Genomic DNA, 22,332 nt, shown 5'->3' on the forward strand with positions numbered 1-22,332 from the left:
AAAGGAGTCAAGATGCTGTGAGATATGGAGACCAGAGGTGTGAAATGTGAGGTCAGTGGAAGGGGACAAGGAGGATGGTGAGAAGGTAGGTGAGATAGTGTGAGATATGTGTGCACACCCAGCTGGAACACGGGGAGCAGTGGGGCAAGAATAAAGGTTCAGGTTTATTATTGTCATGCGTACTGAGTTAAGATGAAAAGCTTTGGTTTGCATGATATCCAATCATCAGATATACTATACATACATATAATCAAGTCAAACTCGTGCAATAGATGAAGCAAAGGGGACGATACCGAATGCAGAATATAGTTCTCAGCATTGTAGCGCATAAGTTCCAGAGACAAGGTCCAATGTCCACAATGGGGTACAGGTGAATCGGCCAGTACCCTAGCTTATGGAAGGACCGTTCAGAAGCCTGAGAACATTTCACGCTTTCAAGATTCTGTACCTTCTGCTGGATGGGTGCGGGAAGAAGAAGGAATGACCAGGATGGACAGGTGGACAGCACGGTGGTGCAGCAGTACAGTTTCTGCCTTACGCGCCAGAGACCCAGGGTCAATCCTGACTGCGGGTGCTGTCTGTACAGAGTTAGCACGTTCTCCCTGTGACTGCGTGGGCTTTCTCCACGTGCTCTGGTTTCCATAGGCTAATTGGCTTTGGTAAAGTGGTAAATTGTCCCTAGTGTGTGGGATAGTGCTAGTGTATGGGGTGATAGCTGGTCTAAAGTAAAGACTATGTCTTTGATTATGTTGGCTGCTTTTCCGAGGCAGCGTGAAGTGTAGATGGGGTCAATGGTGGGGAGTCTGCTCTGTGTGCTAAGAGGGAAGGATGGTTGTTAGTTTGTTGGAGCATTCAGTGATGTTGTTTCCATTGAACAGGCTGCAGCGGCTCTGGCAGATGAGGTAGAGGAGGGAAGCGAGAGGGTTGGAATGTGTGAAATGTCATACAGTTCCTCTGAGGCATCGAAGCTCAGTTCAAAGAGCGCCAAGGAGCGGAGAAACAGAAGGAAGAAGCGGAGACAAGGAGGCGAGGAGAAAGATGATGAGAAGATGCACAAATCGGAATCAGAAGACAGCGGCAGAAAGGGAAACGGATTTCGGTTTTCCATTGATCGGAACGGCCTTTCGTATGAAAACAAAAACTCCTCCCCACATCAGGTGAGAAAATATGTTACACAGAGTGTTTGCCACTATCTATTATTGAGTGATAATTCACCTGGATTTCCAGAGAGAAGGCAACAATGCAAAAAGAAATTGAAATGACAGGTGAATTATCTCAAAACAAAGAACTGCTGATGCTGGTTTATAGCAAGGATAGACACAAAGTGCTGAGGTAACTTAGTGGGATAACATTTTCACACAGATCTGGCAGAGGAGGTACTTGAGCAGGTACTATAACAACATTTAAAAGACACGGACACTTACATGGAAAGCATAGGCTTACAGGGACATAGGGCAAAAATGCGGGCAGGTGGGACCAGTCTTGGTCAGCATAGGCAAGTTTGGCCGAAGAACCTGTTTCTATGCTGCATCTCTCAACTAAACATAAGTTGTTTTCAAGAGTCTTTTGATAGGTTTACAAATACAAAGGAGAACTGCTGGAATTATTGGGTCCCATGGCCAAAGGGTCGGAGTGAACCTGATGGGCCGAAGGGCCTGTTTATACGCTATATCTCTGAACTAAACTAAATTAAATTAAACTAAAGGAATCAAATATCAGTGTAAAGTGTTTGTGGCAATGAGTGAAGTGTTAATAAACTAAAACAGAACTGAACTGGAGCACAACTAGAGAACTAGAGCTCAACTAAAACTCAACTAAAGGAATCAAGTATTGGTGTAGTGTGGGTGGTACTGAATGAAGTGTCTCCAAACTAAGCTAAACTAATCCTAACCTAAGATAAAGGAATCACATTGCTGTTTGAAGCATGGGTGACACTGATTGAAGTGTGTTCTCCTTCTCTTCCAGTCGCTGCTCAGTGTCCGCGGCTCCATCTTCTCTCCCCGACGGAACAGCAGGAGCAGCATCTTCAGCTTCAAGGGCCGGACGAAGGACGTGGGCTCGGAGAACGATTTTGCCGACGACGAGCACAGCACGTTCGAGGACAACGATAGTCGCCGGGGCTCGCTCTTCATCCCCCGCATGCAGGGTGAGCGGCGCAGCAGTAATGTCAGTCAGGGCAGTCGCTGCTCCAGGATCCTGCCTGTCCTTCCCGTCAATGGGAAGAAACACAGCTCGGTGGACTGTAACGGAGTGGTCTCACTGGCCGGTGGACTCTCGACACCAACCTCGCCCATCGGACGCCTACTGCCAGAGGTGATAATAGATAAGCCATCTACTGATGATAATGTAAGAAAGTTTCATATAGTTGGGTTTGAAGGCCGCATCACGCACTAAGTGTTGTTACAACTAGGATGCAGTGGGGAAATGCAGAGCTCAGCTAGCTTGCAAATGTTGTGGGGTTTTAAAGAAAGTCAGCGAGCAATGTCAGCAAGTAGATAGACACAAAGTGCTGGAGTAACTCAGCGGGTCAGGCAGCATGTCATGCTTTTCTGCCCACTACTTTCCCATTCAGACCGACTTTTTCCAAACGAGGCATACAAGTACAAGATGTGTCCATTTTTAAGATCTCTCTTAGACTCAGGCATGACAGAGAAATTCACTTCAAGGTGAGCTCTAGCTATGCCAGGCTGGGCATTTGGATTGACAATTTTGCATTTCTTCTTCGGAGGCATCTGAGAAATGTAAAGAAAAAAACCACTGAACAGCATTAAGTAGAAACAAGTTTTTATTTGCAGTTTTAGAAAAAAAAGTAGAAATGATTTTGTTCAACAAAATGCCTAACAAAAGAAACGCTAAAACAAATAGTAAATACCCAACAAAAAAAATTATATTCATCAGTTTCATCAAATCAATTCATTTAAATTCAATTACTAGATCTAAACATCTATCTCATTCTTAAGAAAAGGCTAAAAATATTTTTTTTAATAGCCAAATAACAAACTGATCCCATTCATATAAGAATTCACAATATAACATGATTTTTAAATCTCACTTTGTCATGAATTTCTATGCCAAATCAAAGGAATTTAATGTTTATTTCCCATAAATGTTACTCTGTTGGTTTATAACACTGCAGCAGGCAAGGGCCGTTTTACACAGACATGTGTTCAAAATCCACAAACATCCACTCTCAAGACAATCAAAATCATTATTTTTTGCACAATCATGTCATGAACATCTACATTATTTATATTTTGCATAATTGTCTATCCATGATCAATATTTTCATACTAAATATTTGACTAAAAACTATGTACTGTGGAAGTTTTTAGTCAGATATTTGGTATGAAAATATTGATCATCGATAGAAAAGAACACAAAATATAGATAATTGAGATGTTCTTATGACATGATTGTGCAAAAAATCATGAATTTGATTATCTTGAGAGTGGATGTTTGTGGATTATGATACAGAGATCGGATTGTGGCCGCCGCCATGATTTTGCTCACACTCACATATCGGGGCCTAAATAACATATTTCACATCATCAGATTAAAATGAAATTACACCAAAAACTAGATCAGATGTGAAATAAACGTCAAACAGTACATACATTTTGTCTTGTCCTGAACGTGCGATCCGTGATTTTGATGGCATTGAAGTTGGGCCCGACTTTCATCCAGTGATTCAATAATCAAGCAACGTTTAAAAAAAAAAAAGATCACGAACGGGATGAGAGAATGAGATTTCCTCATAAGCTTGTCGTACGAGGAAATCCCTCCCTGACAACCAATTAAAAACCTACATTTTACTAACCCCCCCCCCCCCCCCCACCCCCACCCCGTACAGCCTCTCGAGTCGCATGCACAGGCAGTGGGCAAATCTAGAGCGCCACTGATGGCAGGAATTTGGAACAATGCTATGTCTTGTTTGTGCCCACAATGTGCCTCTGTGTCAACTGGTTTTCCTATCTTCTTCCAAACGCTGGGCCACAGCCTTCCCATTTTCACACATCCTACTCCCATTTTTCCCGTGGTGGCGATGAACATCTTCCCATCGCATTTCCACCTATATTTCCGAAGTTATCGACAATTCAAGTTTAAAAAAACAAAGAAAAACACGGTTATCACACACAGCCACAGTGCCACAATGACAGCACAATGCGGCGTTGCCAATGGTAACCGCAGCTTCTCACAGACCGCTTTTTTTCCAGGAGCTTCCAGTGATGATGTCACAATGCAACTCAGTGCACCAATCACAATGGGCTCCCCAGCTGCCGAGTGCCACAATGACATCACAATGGGACGTTGCCAACGGTAACTGCAGCATGAGGTTGCTGCCCCTGGACCAATACCTGAAGGGGCTGCTTCTCAGGTTGCATTTTAGTTCCACCATCCTGGTGTTTGGACACAAGGCAGGGAGTGAGGAGGGCTGATCGAGGGGATCTCCCGGTCTGTTTGCTCCTGGGCCTGGCCAGGATGCCCATTCGCGGGTCCAGTCAGCGGGGGAGGAGAATGCTGCGCGCTGCCATTGAGGGAGAGGGAGAGGGAGAGTGAGGGGGAGTGACAGACAGTCAGAGAGACAGACAGAGAGACAGACACGGAGAGAGAGAGAGAGAGAGCCCGCACCACCCCACACGTCGAGTCCACGCTGCCCGCCCCCCCGCCCCTCTGCCCCACCTCCTACCCCGCCTGCCCCCGCACCCCTTCCATCACCCCCTCCCTCCCCACCCTCGCCCCTGCCTCACCCCGCCCCGCCCTCCCAATTTGGGGACCATTGATTGCCTCCATAAATTCCAGAATTTTCCTTATGGGGGTGATTGGCGGGGGCGCCTGTCTCCGGGATGTGCGCTGACGCCACGCCGGCGCGTGCCGCGCCCCCTTCCCCCCCCCCCCGCGTTGGGGGACGGGGCCCACCGGGTCCCACTTGGCCTAGTATATATATTTTAATAATAGTGCTCCTACCTGCGTTTGACCCATATCCCTCTAAACCTTTCCTAACCATGTACTGTCAAAATGTATTTTAAATATTGTCTGCCTCGACTATCTTCTCTAGCAGCTTGTTCCATTTACCCACCAGCCCGTGTGAAAAATATGTCCCTCTGGTTCCTATTAAATCTTTTCCCTTTCACTTTAAACCTATGCCCCCTTGATTCCCCCACCCTGGGTAAAATACTCTACATTTACCTTAGCTGGACTTGAATGAATACATTTTAAATGATTGTTGAATAAGCACAGCATTGGAAAGCAAGGAAAATATCCAAGAACCATCCAACCTGCCAAATCTCATCAGGATCTTAGTACAGTGAGCTGTGTCTCATTCTTCCAAAAAATGGCCCTATATAAATGTCTCTGGAGGTAGCTCCCTTTTCCAACATCAATCTGGGACTCAAGAATCCACTTAGTGAATAAAAATGAAAGATGTGGAGTGACAGACTTGGATATAATGGATAGATTAAAACAAGATTAAAAATAGATATAATGGATAGAAGTGGATTATCGCAATGTAACGTTAGTTTGGCCTTTCTCATAAATCCCTCAGAACATAAAACAGTACAGTGCAAGAATGGGCCCATTGCCCCAAGATGTCTGTGCTGAACATGATGCCTGCACATAATCCATATCCCTCCATTCCCTCCATATGCATGTGCCTATCCAGATGTCTCTTAAACGACACTATCATATCTGCCCCAACCACAAACCCCTGGCAACACGTTCCAGGCACTTACCACCCTCTGTGTAAAGAAAATAAAGTTGCCCCACATATCTCCCTTAAACTTTGCCCCTCACTTCTGTCAAATCTTTCATGGGAAGCTCATCTAAAGATGCAAGATATACTGGAACCTTGTTTCACCTGACAATTGTCAGTCTTTTGGTTGGTTTAAAGCCATCCCCCTTTGAGACCCCTTACGAAATCTGCCTGCAATAGAAGGTACTATCTACAAGGAAAGTTTACTTTAGAGATGCAGTGTGGAAACAGGCCCTTCGTCCAACTGAGTCCTCACTGACCCATACTCTCGTTCTATTGTACACACAATTTACAGAAGCCAATTAACCTACAAACCTGCACGTATTTGGAATGTGGGAGGAAACCGGAGCACCCGGAGGAATACCACGTGATCACAGGGAGAATGTGTAAACTCCGTACAGACGGCACCTGTAGTCAGCATCGATCCCGGATCTCTGGCGCTGTAAGGCAGCAGCTCTATCACTGTGCCCCCCAGAGGATGGACAGACTTGCATTGTTTTCTCTGGGACGGCAGAGGTTGAGGGGAGACCTGATAGGAGCATATAAAATTATCAGAGGCATAGATAAGGTAGAACCTTTTTCCAAGGATTAAAATGTCAAAGACTAGAGAGCACAGCTTTAAGGTGAGAGGGACAAAGTTTAAAGGAGATGTGTGGGTCTGGAAGGAGTGGACGCCAGGAACGGGCTGCTATGGGTGATGGTGGAGGCAGGGCGTCTAAGAGGGTTTTAGAAAGGCACATGGATATCCAGGGAATGGAGGGATATGGATCACGTGCAGGCAGAGGAGATTAGTTTAATTTGGCGTCATGTTCGGCATGGACATTGTGGTTTAAACGGCCTGTGCTGTACTGTTCCTGTGCTGTACTGTTCTATGTTCTATGTCGCTTGTTCCGTGGAGTGTAATTAAGGCTGGCACCCTGTTAAACAGTGGAAGTTGGGCCTCGCCGAGGCTGGTAGTCTGGCCCATTGGTGGGAAATGTCAATAGTTTTGACCTTTATCAGTGACATAGGTCCACATGGATAATTTGTTTACAGCCTGTACTATACTAACAGCCGTCATCTTCGAGGGTAAAAGTTGCCTTGATTTAAGCTATGTTTATATATAAACAAAACCATCAATGCACTGTTTATGTGATTCATTTTGGTTAATGCTATAAATTTAGTGTTTTTTAATATATGGGTTATTTTCGAATTGTGCTATTAAATTCTCTATAACAATGCACATTTGTTTTGGATACAAAAGGAACTGCAGATGCTGGAATCTTGATAAAAGACAAAGTGCTGGTGAAACTCAGCGGGTCAGGCAGCATCTGTGGAGGGAATGGACAAACGCATTTCAGGTCGTGACCTTTTTTACTGATTAATCAGTGAGAAGAAGGGTCCGAACCTGAAACGTCGCCTGCCTATTTACCTCCACTGATGCTGCATGACCTGCTGTGTTCCTCCAGCATTTTGTTATTTACACATAATTGTTTGCAGGTAAGACAATATGGTGACTGGAACTCTGATAAACTCTTCATGAAGCGACTTGGAGTGCAGTACAGGGGAATTATTCAAACTAGATCCAGCATGAGCTTGTTTTTTCCCAACAAAGGTTATAGAGTCTTACAGCATGGAAACTGGTCCTTTGGCCCAGCCTGTCCATGCTGATCAAGATGCTCCATCTACATTAATCCCACCTGCCCACATTAGGCCCATATCCCTTTAAACCGTTCCTATCCATGTACCTGTCCAAAAGTATTTTAAAAGTTGTAAGTAGTCCCTGCCTCAACTACCTCCTCTGGCAGCTTGTTCCAAATGCCCTCTGAGTGAATCAAAGATGCTATGTTATCCCACTTTATAATATAGTTGCATAACCAAATCCACTTTCTAGTGGGCAGTGGGCAACTCCACACTGACAGCACCAGAGGTCAGGATCGAGCCTGGGTCTCTGGCGCTGTGAGCACTGATTCACTGTGTTACTCAAGTGTTTTAATAAAGTCCTTACAGACTCTCTACGTTAACAATATGTCAGCAAATAATTAGCAGTGTTAGTAAATCAGGAATGACACAGCAATCTCAGGGCAACAGTGATCATGTGTAAAAATGTCAAAGAAAATTTTCCCTTTACTTTTCAATCAGATGCAACAAGGATTTTTTTTTAATGTGTTAAGACTTGTTAAATGTACAGTTTATGCAAAAGGAAATTATTGAATACTATAAAACATGCAGTGCTTCAGTAGTCTTTGAATAAAACAGTTATATAGTTTAAAGCTACAGCATGGAAACAGATCCTTCGTCCCATTGAGTTCACGCCAACCAACAAATCTCTCCGTTCCATGTTATCCCACTTTCTCTTCCACTCCATACACACTAGGGGCAATTTACAGAGGCCAATTAACCTACAACCCTGCATGTCTTTGGGATATGGGAGGAAACCGGAACACCCGCAGGAAACCCACACGGTCACAGGGAGAACGTGCAAACTTCACACACAGGCAGCACCCAAGGTCAGGATCGAACCCGGGTCTCTGGCGATGTGAGGCAGCAGCCTTACCTGCTGCGCTACTGTGGCGCCCTATGCATCATTCATTTGGGTAAATCAACTGGCCTGTTCACCATTGCCTTCAACTCTGAACCACCCTTTTCCCCCTCCCTGAGTTTAAAATAAAAAACTATTAATTACAGGGTACACCACTGTAACTGCTGCTGAGAGGTCAACGATTTCAAGAGTGCCTCAGCATCATATCCAGTCCGGTTTCCACTCATAAGTACATTTCACAGACCAAGTATAGGGTGACACAGAGGTGCAGCGGTAGAAATGCTGCCTCACAGCGCCAGAGACCCTGAATCTGTACGGAGTTTGTACATTCTCACTGTGACCACCTGGGTTTCCTCTGGGTGCTCAGGTTTCCTCCTACATCCTAAAGATGTGCAGGTTTGTACTTTAATTGGATTCCTTAAATTGTCCCTAGTGCGTAGGAATAGAACTAGTGTATGGGCGATCGTTGGTCGGCGCAGACTCAGTGGGCCAAATGGCCTGTTTCCATGCTGTATATCTAAACTAAACCGAACTTAAAATGTAAGCAAGTGAGGTGTGGGCTAAGTTTGTAAGGCACAAACTTTTATTCCATTGTTGCTACTGATATATTTGACATGGCATGATTGAATGTATGTGATTTCCAGGGCACCCACACAGATGCAGATCATAAGAAGAGAAGGATTAGATCTAATCAACATTCCATGGATTTTCTGGATGAACCCACTCCAAGGCAGAGAGCTTTAAGTGTGGCCAGCATTCTCACAAATACTATGGAAGGTTGGTCTACGCTTTTATTGTACTTCAGCATTGCATAATAATTGCATTGGGAGACAGCAGATCTATTGGACACAAGCAAATGATGGAGAGTTTCCTAATTATATGTTTGGTCGATTGGATCACTGCATTTCGTAACGAAAAGATATCAGCTGGGGAGGAACTAACATCACTGTTGATTTATTTTCCATTAATTAAGATGAATGTAAAATCAGGTGAGCATCTTTGGCGGTCTGATTTCCCTCCAGACACTTTGTCAGAGTAGATCAAGTGTGTCAGGGCACTGAAACAGGAGAATCTGCCGCTATAATGTTCCACGGTAGCGCCTTCCAGTTTAATTCTCAACATATCTGGGCTTTGTCGATATGCTGCTGTGTTTAGATTGAAGAGGGTGTTCGCAGCAACAGAGAGTCAATGCGGTGTGACCCATTGTGTTGACATTGATTTCTGATATGGCCCGTCTCTCTCAGGAGGACAAGGTCAACTTCCTGATGTCACAACTCCCTCTGTGGACAGAGGAATGTCTTGGGGATAAATCCAAATGTGTGCAACATGATGTGTCCTCGATTCAGCAAGGCCACCAGCATAATCAAGGACCAGTTTCACCCCAATCACTCCCTTCTCCCCTCTCCCATCAGGCAAGAGGTAAAGAAGTATGAAAACGAACACATCTGAATTCCGGGATAGTTTCTTCCCAGGTAACTGAACCATCCTATCACCAGCTAGAGAGCGGTCCTGACCTCCCATCTATCTGAAGAGGGGTCTCGACCCGAAACATCACCCATTCCTTCTCTCCAGGGATGCTGCCTGTCCCCCTGAGTTACTCCAGATTTTTGTGTCTATCTCCCATCTACCTTATTGGAGACCCTTGGACTATCATTAATCAGACTTTACTGGACTTTATCTTGCACTGAACATTGTTTCCTTTTCCTGGATCTGTACACTCTGGGTGGCTTGATTGTAATCATAAATAGTCTTTCTGCTGGCTTAATAGCATGCATTAATAAAGCTTTTCATTGTACTGCGTTCCTGGAGGTATCCTCAGGAAGACAAAAGTTTGTGCTGGAGAGTTGTTAATAAGCAACAATCAACTTGAACCAATTACTAGGACAACAGTTGCGCAAGCAGCACAAAAAAACTCTTTACATTGCATTTGAAATGGCTGCCATGGTTCTCAGCATTAGTCATAGAGTCATACAGCGTGGAAGCAGGCCCTTCGGCCCAACTTGCCCAAACTAACCAACGCCCCATCTACACTTGTCCCACCTGCCTGCCTTTGGCTCATATTCCTCTAAACCTATCCTGTACATGTACCAGTCTAAATGTTTCTTAAAAATTGCAATAGTACCTGCTTCAACTATCTCCTCCACCGGCTCATACACCCACCACCCTTTGTGTGAAAATGTTGCCAGTCAGGTTCCTATTAAATCTTCCCCCCCTCACCTTAAACATGTGTCCTCTGGTTCTCGATCCCCTTACAAAGAGACTGTGCATTTACCCGATCAATTCCTCTCATGATTTTGTATATAAGATCACCCCTTATCCTCCCACGCTCCAAGGAGTAGAGTCCTAGCCTGCCCATCCTCTCTCCCTGTAGCTCAGGCCCTCGAGTCCTGGCAACATCCTCGTAAATCTTCTCTGCACCCTTCCCAGCTTGACATCTGACTAATCCAAGATTCTTTGCTGCGAGAGAGCAAGTTCATTCTGGCAGTGCCTATGAATAATGAATAAAGGAGATGATGGTAGTAACTCTGTTTAATAATGTAGTGTGGAGACAGGAGCCCAGATACGGCTAATCTGTCCCGGGGTGGGGGGGGGGGGGGGGGGGGGGGAAGGGTGGAATAGAAAATGGGAGAGAGAGCTGTTTGACCTTGGATGTGGCAATGAATCTCAGGCATAATCTCCACTGGAGAGTTGTACAGGCCAAATTATTTTAGTTTAGAGATACAGTGGGGAAACGGGTCCTTCGGCCCACCATGTCCATGCCGACCATTGATCACCCGTACACTAGTTCTATCCTACTCATTAGGGACAATTTACAGAAGTCAATTAACCTACAAACCCGGTTCCAGGGAGGAAACGTGAGCACCCAGAGTAAACCTAGACGGGGGAGAACATGCAAACTCCGTACAGACAACACCTGTAGTCAGGATTTAACCCGGGTCTCTGGCGCTGTAAGGCCGCAACTCTACTGCTGTGCCACTGTGCCGCCCCGATTAAATACCCTTTAACCTGTATCTGTACAGAGTGGACGGCTTGATTGTAACCATGTATAGAAACAAAGAACTGCAGACACTGGTTTATAGCAAAGATAGACACAAAGTGCAGAAGTAGCTCAGCAGGTGAAGCAGCATCTCTGAAGAACATGGACAGGTGACGATTTGGGTTGGGACCCTCCTTCAGACCGAGCAGGTCTGAGGACAGACCCAGACCTGAAATGTCACATTTTTCTCCAGAGATGCTGTCTGATCCGCTGAGTTACTCCATCGCTTTGTGTCTATCTTTTGTAATCATGTATGTATAGTCATTCTGCTGACTGGATAGCAAATAACAAGAAAAAAGTATTTCACAGTATTTTGGTACACGTGACAATAAACTAAACTGAAATGGTGTGTGGATTTCTGGACTGTAACATTGGTTGGCATTATCTGATCTGCCTGTTTGGTTAATTGACTGATGTTTTTTGTAACCGTACTTTTGCCTCCTCGCTGTAGAACTGGAGGAATCGCGACAGAAATGTCCGCCCTGTTGGTACAAGTTTGCAAACGACTACTTGATCTGGGACTGCCATCCGCATTGGCTGAAAGTGAAGGAGATTGTCCACTTGATTGTGATGGACCCCTTTGTGGATCTGGCCATCACTATCTGCATCGTGCTCAACACCCTGTTCATGGCGATGGAACATTACCCCATGACCAAGAACTTTGAAAATGTGCTTTCCAATGGCAACTTGGTATGTGTTCACTTGACCCACAGCGCTCCTTGCCAAGCGAGAACATGGACAGTACAGCACAGGAATGGGACCTTCAGCCCTCTATGGCTGTGCTGAACATGCTGCCTGGCTGAACTGATCTCATCTGCCTGTACATGATCCATATCCCTCCATTCCCAGCACTTCCATGTGCCTATCTAAAAGCTTCTTAAATGCCACTATCATTTTTACCTTCACCACCACCCCTGACAGCGCATTCCAGGCACCCACCTTTTTACCTCCACCACCACCCCATTCCAGGCTATGTAAAAAAACTTGCCCCACACATCTCCTTTAAAGTTTGCTCTTCTCACCTTCTAGCTATGCCCTCTGATGTTGGATATTTCCACCCTGGGGAAAGAGGTTTTGTCCATCTATCCTATCTGTGCCTCTCATAATTTTGTACACACAGGGTCAAGTTGGTTGTGGTATTGGCTTCATTTGGTAGAATATTAAATTAGTTATCAATGTAAGGCAGTCAGAACATGTGTAGACAGTTATACTAAAGCACACACAAATTATATAAAGCAGCTTGATTTGTTTTAGTTTATTATTGTCACGTGTACCCAGATACAGTGAAAATATATCACCTAGACTAGATAATGATCAAACTCTCTCACCTCTTGGTTAGGTACAGTATCTGTCGCCCATTTTAGTACCAAAATCCATTATGATATTTTATCAGAAGTCTCTCTGCAGATACTTAATATTCCCCCAATCTCGCCCCCCGGCCACCACTTTCTGCTTTTGTTTTGAGTATTTTGGTTTTGCTTTAAGACTTTTCAGCAGTTCATAAAAACCATTAAATCATTAAATGGTGCATTAAGTCAAGCAGTGGCACTGTTATAAATTAAACTTTTGTTCTGTATATTTATATAAAACTTATAGGTTGCACAAAAAAAAATTTGAGGATCATATGTTCTTCAGAAACAGTCCCAAGTTAACCAATATAGAAATACAGCCACAATTTTCCAGCAAAACTCTGGCGTAGTCTGCCCTGCCCTTTCCCCTCCTTAGTACACTCATCTCCCATCCTCGAATCCCCCATTTCCGCTTTATCCCCCTTTTTCCCCTTCCCTCCTGCCCCCCAATCTCCAATCCTCATCCATCCATATCCCTCCCTCCAGCTTGACATTTCTCTCCTCCTCTTCTCACCCTTTCTGACATCCTTTTGTCTCCTTCACCTCCAGCCTTTGTCACTTACTCCACCCATCTGCCAATTACCCCCCTCACCTGTATCCACCCATCACTCACCAGGCTTTGTCCCACCCCCACATCTCTTTTCCTGCTTTTTCCGCCCTACTCCATCAGTCTAACTAAGGTCCTGACCCGAAACAGTGTCTGTCTATTCCCTCCACAGATGCTGCCTGATGCGCTGAGTTCCTCCAGCACTTTATGTGTTGGAATATATTTAATGCCTTCTTGGCAGTTTATTCCTTTTCAAAGATGTTTTTTTCAAAGAAAACTTTTTCTTTTTCTATGTGCCTGGAACACGCTGCCAGGGGTGGCGATAGTGGCATTTAACAGACTATTGGATGGGCACATGGATATGGAGGATATGGATCATGAGCAGGCAGATAGGATATAATCTTGGCATCATGTTTGACACAGACATTGTGGGCCGAGGGGCCTGTTCCCTGTGCTGTACTGTTCTATGTTCTATGTTATATGTCACACCATCCAATATTCAGCCCACGTCAACTACAACAATGGAGTCAACATTTTTATACTGTTTTATGAAGACAATCACAACTGTTCATTTAGAGCCTAAATCACATCAGCTAATTCCACTCAAAATCCACTCCCTTCAGTGTTGTGAGTTTATGAAACCTCATCAATGTCTCCACACTAGCTGCATCAATCACTCCTTGTGACCAGCTTTCCTTCATCATTCAACACTCTACGGACATGATTCAATGATACTTTATTGTCACATGTACCTAGGTGCAGTGAAATTTGTTGTTTTTGCATACAATACATAAAATACGCAAAAGAGTTGGCACGTTTCTGGCACTGACGAAGTTATAAAAGCACTAATTGGAATCACATTAGTCGCTCTATGTTTTTGGCGGCTTCGCCCTACTAGTTCATACTAACCACTAGTTCGCCCTCTTGCTCTCTGTGACCCTCTGTGACCCTCTTGCTCTCTGTGACCCTCTGTGACCCTCCCCTACTCAGGTGTTTGGAAATGAGCAGGGCTGAGTTCAGCGGAGGCTTCCCTTGACAGGCTGGTCCTAGGTCCTGAGATAATAAGATAATGCCAGAATGAGAGGTCCACTAATGTTTAAAACAGGAGGAATTAATAAACTATGTAAAGACATGTAAATTAGATTAAATTCGCCTTTTCCTTGTCCATGCTGGAATCTAGTTTCATCTCTCTGGCTTCCTTACACCAATGTGTTGTACTGCATAAGTAAAAAGACGTTCTCCCAATCCATTCTCCAAAGCGAAGATAGACACAAAATGCTGCCGTAACTCAGCGGGACAGGCAGCATCTCTGGAGAGAAGGAATGGATCACGTTTCAGGTCGAAACCAATTTTGTGTCTATCTTCGATTTAAACCAGCATCTGCATTTCATTCCATATAACAACCTACACACCATCCAAAGCATCAGGCCTGGGATACTGTTGTTTTATCTAATGGTATTGCTATAGGGAGAGGCTAGGCTGGGACTTTATACATTGGAGCGCAGGAGGATGAGGGGTGATCTTAGAGGTGTATAAAATCGTGAGAGGATTAGATTGGGCAGATCAAATCTTTTGCCCAGAGTAGGGGAATCGAGAACCAGAGGACATAGATTTATGGTGAAAGGGAAAAGATTTAATAAGAACCTAAGAGGTAATATTTTTACACAATGGGTGGTGGGTGTATGGAATGAGCTGTCGAAGGAGGTGTTTGGTGCAGGTTTTATCAAAATGTTTAAGGAACATTTGGACAGGAATATGGGTAGGAAAGGTTTTCGAGGGATTTGGGGCCAAACGCAGGCAGAATAGTGCAGATGGGGCATGTTGGTCGACGTGGACAAGTTGTACCAAAGATTCCGTCCCGCAAAGTCGGCCTCGGAGGTCGGCTATGGGAATGGATCTGCCAGCACCGGCCAGGTTTGAGTTCCAGAGACCTGGCCACATGGGGACAAATTCGACCGGAAATTCACAGAAAGTCCCGATAATATCGAGATCGGCTGTCAGACCCGGCCTAGGCGCCACACTTTCAGGGGGACCTCTGAGGAGGGGTGGGTGTTTGTCTGGACTAAAGGAGAGGTCGGACCACCAGTTGCCGGAAAAATAATTAGTTGACTCGTACACCAAGTGCGGAGACCACCCATGCCTTGTACAACAGTGGACACAAAATGCTGGAGTAACTCAGCGGGTCAGGAAGCATCTTTGGAGAGTAGGAATGGGTGATGTTTCAGACTGAAGAAGGGTCTCGACCCGAAACATCACCCATTCCTTCTTTCCAGAGATGCTGCCTGACCCGCTGAGTTACTCCAGCCTTTTGAGTCTACCTTCGATTTAAACCAGCATCTGCAGTTCTTTCCTATACATCTTGTATAACAATAACATAATAATTGTGTTTTATTTGAAATATTGAAAATTACACAATAATCATTATTGCTTTTATCCAGGTATTTACTGGAATCTTCACTGGCGAAATGATTTTCAAAATCGTTGCCTTGGATCCTTATTACTACTTTCAAGAAGGATGGAATATTTTTGACAGCATTATTGTGAGCCTTAGCCTCATGGAACTGGGTCTTGCAAATGTGGAAGGATTATCTGTGTTGCGATCTTTCCGCTTGGTAATCACAAATATTTCATGTCTATCGAACTTAGATTATCCCCGATATAATGCATCAATATTACAGTTAACAAAAAATGGATGTCTTTGTTTGTTTAGACTTTAGACTTCAGAGATGCAACGCGGAAACAGGCCCCTCGGCCCACTGAGTCCACTCTGACCAGCGATCACCCCGTACACTAGTTCTATCCAACACACTAAGGACAATTTTACAGAAGCCAATTAATCTACAAAACCACACATTTTTGGAATATGGGAGGAAACCAGAGCATCCGGAAAAAACTCACGTGTTCACAGGGAGAACGTACAAACTCCATACAGACAGCACCCGTGGTCAGGATCGAACTTGGGTCCCTGGCGCTGTAAGGCAGCAACTCCACTGCTGCACCGCAGTGTAGCCCAAGCGCATTTTATTAAAAACAGAGAGGATTTTAACAAGTAAATGTCAAAATTATTAAACAAGTAAACCTTATAAGCAATCCAAACGCAATCCTTTTGGATAGGCAGAGATAGACACAGAATACTGGAGTTACTCAGCGGGTCGGGCAGCATCTCTGGAGAAAAAGGATGGGTGACGTTTTGCGTTGGGACCTTTCCTTGGGATAGGCATACAAATATACAGGGATTGTAGGGATATGGATTATGTGCAGGTAGATAAGATTTAAGCTTGGCATCATGATCAGCACGGACATTGTGGGCCAAAGTGCCTGTTCTGGTGCTGTACTGTGCTATGTTTTGATTAACTTTCTCCCGATTTGTTTTTCAGCTCAGAGTTTTTAAACTGGCCAAGTCTTGGCCGACACTGAACATGTTGATTAAGATCATTGGCAACTCAGTTGGTGCTCTGGGCAACTTGACCTTGGTGTTGGCCATCATAGTCTTCATCTTCGCCGTGGTCGGCATGCAGCTCTTTGGTAAAAGCTACAAGGAGTTTTACTGTAAAAGCAAGGGCCACTGCATACTACCGCGCTGGCACATGAATGACTTTTTTCATTCCTTTCTGATTGTGTTCCGAGTCTTGTGCGGAGAATGGATTGAGACAATGTGGGACTGTATGGAGGTCGCCGGACAGCCAATGTGTCTCATTGTCTTCATGATGGTCATGGTCATTGGTAACCTCGTGGTATGTTGGAACGCTATCTTTAAACACTTTTTTTTCTTTGGTTTTTGGTAAAGTATCAAATTTAAAGGTAGATGTTGGAGGCCACATTTAGAGTATTGTGGTCAGTTCTGGACACCATATTATAGGAAATATGTTGTCAAGCTGGAAAGGGTGCAGAGAAGATGTACAAGGCTATTGCCAGGATTCGAGGGCCTGAGATATTGGGACAGATTGAACAGGCTAGGACTCTATTCCTTGGAGCAGAGGAGGATGAAGGTTAATCTTATAGGTGTATAAAATCATGAGAGAAGCAGATCGGGTAAATGCACCGAGTATCTTCCCCAGAGTAGTGATCAAGAACCAGAGGACGTAGGTTTAACGTGAAGGGGGGAAGAGTTAATAGACACTTGAGGGGTAACTTTTTTACACAAAGGTCGGTGGGTGTATGGAACGAGCTGCTGGAGGAGGTAGTTAAGGCAAGTACTATTGCAAATTAAAAAATATATTTTGGTACATGGATAGGATAGATTTAGAGGGATATGGGTCAAATGCAGGCAAGTGGGACTAATATAGATGGGGCATGTTGGTTGATAGGATAGGATAGCCTTTTATTGTCATCCAGACCGAAGTCTGAACGAAATTGAAGCAGTCATACATACAATACAATACAATAAAAAAACAACAATAAACACATATTAACATCCACCACAGTGAGTCCACCCAACATCTCCTCACTGTGATGGAGGCAAAAGTCTTAGGGCTGCAGTCTCTTCCCTCCTCTTCTCCTTCTGCGCTGAGGCGATACCCCCCGGGCGATGTTAAAACCTGTCCCGCGGCTCAAACACCGCGGCCCGGGGTAGTCGAAGCTGCCGCTCACCAGACCTGCTGATGCAGCCGCTGGCCCGCGGCCGAACCCCGGTCTCAGGCCACCACCACCAGAACTGCCGTCCCAGCCCCCGGAGCATCGTTCCAGCCCCGAGCCGGATCGCCCTCACGTGAGTACTGCCACCGTCTCAGCCTCGCGCCAGCCCGGCGGCCTGGCGCGAGGCTGATGCGCAAGTTGGACCGAAGGGCCTGTTTCCATGCTCTATGACTCTATGACATGATGGACTGATAATGTGGACTGAGAATGTATTTCAAAAATCAGTTTTCAAATAATTGGGTTATTTGGATGTAATTAGATTAGAGGGTATTAGCTGTTGGCGAGGTTGGACAAATTTGGGTTTTTACTGGAGCATCAGAGGTGTGGGAGACTTGATAGAAGTATTTTAAATTATGAGAGACATAATCAGTCAACAGTCCAAACCTTTTTCCCATGGTGGAAATGTCAAAAACCAGAGAGTATTACTTGAAGGTGAGAAGAAGTGCGGGTGAAGTTAATTTTACACAAAGCGTGGTGAGTGCCTGGAATGTGCTGCCAGTGGTGGTGGTGGAGGCATATACGATAGTGGTGTTAAAGAGGCTTTTAGATAGGCACATGGATATGGAGGGATTTGGATCACATGCAGGGAGAGGAGATTAGTTTAACTTGGCTTCATTTTCAGCACAGACATTGTGAGTCAAAGGACCTGTTCCTGTGTTACACTGTTATACGTTCTATGTTCTTATTATCAAATCTCCTTACTGTTAATATGCACACGCGAGTGAAGCAACTCACATAAATGTTGCACATTGCATGTTAAAACGAGATGCTGGAAAGAACAATGGAAGAACTTCAACGTGATAAAAAGGGAACTGCAGGTTCTGGTGTATACCAATGATAAACACAAATGCTGACGTAACTCAGTGGGTCAGGCAGCATCTCTGGAGTTGATGGATAGGTAATGTTTCGGGTCAGGACCTTTCTTCACACGTGTTTCTGGTTGGGTCCCTTCTTCAGAATGGAAGAACTTTGTTGTATATTTCTACATGGTTGCAGGGAATCAATGAGAAGATGAATTTATCCTCTGCTTGATTTCCAGGTATTGAATCTATTTTTGGCCTTGCTATTGAGCTCGTTCAGTGCCGATAATTTAGCGGCTTCTGATGATGACAATGAGATGAATAACTTGCAGATTGTCGTGGGCAGGATACAGAGGGGCGCGGACTACATGAAGCGAAACGTGCAGCAATTATTTCAGAGAGTCTTCGTCAAGACTAAAGTGACAGAAGATATCAAACCTCTCGATGAATTACAGAAAAAGAAAGATATCCACATCTCTGACCACACGGCCGTTGAGCTGAGCAAAGAAGTGGACTATCATAAAGATGGGAATTGCACTACCAGTGGGATTGGCAGTAGTATGGGCAAATACAATGCTGATGAATGTGACAACATGTCCTTCATTCACAATCCAAGTCTGACTGTCACCGTGCCAATAGCTGTGGGGGAATCAGACTTTGAAAATCTAAACACAGAAGACTTTACCAGTGAATCAGACATGGAAGGAAGCAAAGAGGTAAAGTGCATTTTATTTTTCTACTGCATAGTGAATAGTGTAAGGCCTGGATAGAGTGGATGTGGAGAAGATGTTTCCACTAGTGGGAAGGTCTAGGACCAGAGAGCACTGCCTCCGAATAAAAGTAACGTACGTTTAGAATGGAGATGAGGAGGAATTTCTTTAGCCAGAGGGTGGTGAATCTGTGGAATTGATTACTACAGCGGTGGAGGCTAAGTCATTGGATATTATTATAGTGGTGATTGATATGTTCTTGATTAGTAAGGGCGTCAAAAGTTGAGAGGGAAAAATAGATCAGCCGTGATCAAAAGCAGACTTGATGGGCTAAATGGCCTAAATCTGTTCCTATATCTTGAGATCTTATGCAGAAAATAACTTGATGTGAATTAGTTCTGTGTGATATAATTTATCAAATAAAGGGAAGCCTGCTATAGATAAGCATTTCCAGCATTTGAAGTAACACGCTTAACATTTAGTGCATGAATGATATGCTCTGTTTTAATAATAGCTAAGATTCAAAAAAGATATAGTTATGCAATTTAAGTAAGTACGTTAATGTATTTATTGTAAACAGTGAATACGAATATTTGCCTTCAGTCCATGTATTTCAGCAAGAGAGGAAAGATAATTGCAAACAATTTAAAGGAATGTGTGCCATTAAATACTAACGTGTTTCCTTTTCAGTATGTTCTTTACTGTATTCCATTTTAGAAATGTATTAAAGTTTAAAGAATGGTGGATGAATGAATAGCTAAATATGAGTGGACGGTGCAACTTTATACCTTCCAATATTTTTTCTTAATCCTGGTCGTTTATCATTTTATTCAAATTTAGGGTAACCATTAACTTAGAGGAAAACTTGAAGATTACCATTGTCCAAGGCAGGTATAAGTCATGGATTTGGGAATTGTTGACCTATGTATATGGAGCATTGCTAGGTTAGGTTAGTTTATTAATGTCACGTGCACCGAGGTACAGAGAAAAGCTTTTTTGTTGCGTGCTATCCAGTCAGTAATTACAATCAAGCTGTCCACAGGGTATAGATACAGGATAAAGGGAATAATGTTTAGTGCAAGGTAAAGTTCAGTAAAATCCAATTAGAGATAGTCCACGGATCTCCAATAAGGTAGATGGGAGGTCAGGACCGTTCTATTATTGGTGAGGGGATGGTTCAGTTGCCTAACAACAGCTGGTGAAAAAAACTGTCCTTTAATCTGGAGGTGTGCTTTTTCACACATCTGTACCTGTTGCCTGATGGGAGAGGGCAGATTAGGGAGTGACTGGGGTAAGACTGGTCCTTGATTATGCTGGTGGCCTTGCCGAGGCAGCGTGAAGTATAGATGGAATCAATGGAAGGGAGGTTGTTTGCGTGATGGTCTGGCATGCGTCCACAATTCTCTGCAATATCTTGCGGTCTTGGAGGGAGCTGTGATGCATCATAATGATGGAGCAGCAACCTTCAAGTAGTGCCTGAGATTGAAGTGTATTCGGTTCTATTCTTGGCGAGCCTTCAGGATAGTGGAAAAGTTATAGACTTTGAATGTGCATCACAAAAGTCAGAAGACTCCCCTCAACATCAGACATTCCCGAGAAAACAATCCAAGTCTGTCCAACCTCTCCTGATAGCTAATACCCTGTTGTTGACTGATCTTGAGAAAGATCAGAGAACTTGTGAACTACTAAGGTGGTTGGAATATGGAATGAGCTGCCAGAGAAGGTAATTGAGGCAGGTACTTTAACAACATTTCAAAGACATTTGACAGGTACATAGACAGGAAATGTTTAGAGGAATATGGGCCAAATGCAGGCAGGTGGGACAAGTGCTGATGGGTCATCTTGATTGGCCTGGGGAGTTGGGCACGTTTTGTGCTCTATGACTCTACTGAAAGTATTTGACCATTCACAAGGATGATTGCTTCTGTGCATGGGCACTTGGTGCATGTTGATGCACAATTTCACAAGATCATAAGTGATAGGAGTAGAATTAGGCCATTCAGCTCATCAAGTCTACCCCACCATTCAATAATGGCTGATCTATCTCTCCTTCCTAACCCCATTCTCCTGCCTTCTCCCCATAACCTCTGACACCTGTACTAATCAAGAATCTACCTTTCTCTGCCTTAAAAATATCCACTGACAGCCTTCTGTAGCAAAGAATTCTACAGATTCACCACCCTCTGACTAAGAAATTCCTCTTCATCTCCTTCATAAAAGGACGTCCTTTAATTCTGTGGCTATGACTAGTCCTAGACTCTCCCACTAGTGGAAACATCTTCTCCACATCCACTTCATCTACTTGATGGTGGGGAGATCAATATTTGTGATGTACTGGAAAGTGTCGACCACTCTAGGTAGATCTCCTTCCTTCCTGGGCGTTCGAGTTGCTGAACCAGGCCGAGATGCATCCAGTCAATATGCTCTATTTAAGAGACTTTTGGACAGGCATATGAATATGCAGGAAGTGGAGGGATATGGATTAATTATGGGCCAGCAGATAAGGTACGGCAGATTATCGGCCTAATTGTGTGTCCCTGTGCTGTACCAATCTATGTTCTTAACCTTTGCATTACAGTTAGCGCTCTGGTTCCATTATAAATTGCTTGAGGAACTCAGCGGGTCAGGCAGCATCTGGGGAGGAAATGGACAGACGATGTTACGGGTTGGGACTCTTTTTCAGGCTGATGAAGAGTTCCTCCAGTGCATTGTGTTTTACTTTAGGAAGTAGCTGTTACCTCAAATGCTGTTTTCGTCATGCAGGTGGGCACAGCTTATATTTTCAAGAGTGGCATATTGATTAATGTTACAACCTGCTGGGGAGAAAAATATATATAATTGAAACTGAGTGGAATGCAAGTTGTAGAAACATGGCAGTATTTAATTGTAAGCCCACTAAAGTTCACAATATACACAAGGAAAATTGTGGCATTGTACAAACACCTGGCACTTTGAGTCCGTATTTATGCGTGTTGTCAAACCTT

General features: G+C 44.1%; 1 protein-coding gene across 8 annotated transcripts in view; it reads left to right on the forward strand.

Moving 5' to 3' along the window:
* Positions 1-22,332, forward strand: part of scn2a (sodium voltage-gated channel alpha subunit 2) — a 125,901-nt gene that overhangs the window by 51,185 nt on the left and 52,384 nt on the right. For 6 of the 8 annotated variants that reach the window (XM_033024170.1, XM_033024166.1, XM_033024169.1 and 3 more), the window contains 7 exons: positions 879-1,157; positions 1,966-2,346; positions 8,915-9,047; positions 11,759-11,997; positions 15,642-15,815; positions 16,581-16,937; positions 18,878-19,354. In XM_033024170.1, coding sequence (XP_032880061.1) covers positions 879-1,157; positions 1,966-2,346; positions 8,915-9,047; positions 11,759-11,997; positions 15,642-15,815; positions 16,581-16,937; positions 18,878-19,354 — 2,040 coding nt within the window. The remainder of the gene's footprint in view (positions 1-878; positions 1,158-1,965; positions 2,347-8,914; positions 9,048-11,758; positions 11,998-15,641; positions 15,816-16,580; positions 16,938-18,877; positions 19,355-22,332) is intronic. The other 2 variants (XM_033024172.1, XM_033024171.1) reach the window with 1 other exon arrangement.

Source organism: Amblyraja radiata, chromosome 7, assembly GCF_010909765.2.
Source record: "Amblyraja radiata isolate CabotCenter1 chromosome 7, sAmbRad1.1.pri, whole genome shotgun sequence".
Lineage (NCBI taxonomy): Eukaryota > Metazoa > Chordata > Chondrichthyes > Rajiformes > Rajidae > Amblyraja > Amblyraja radiata.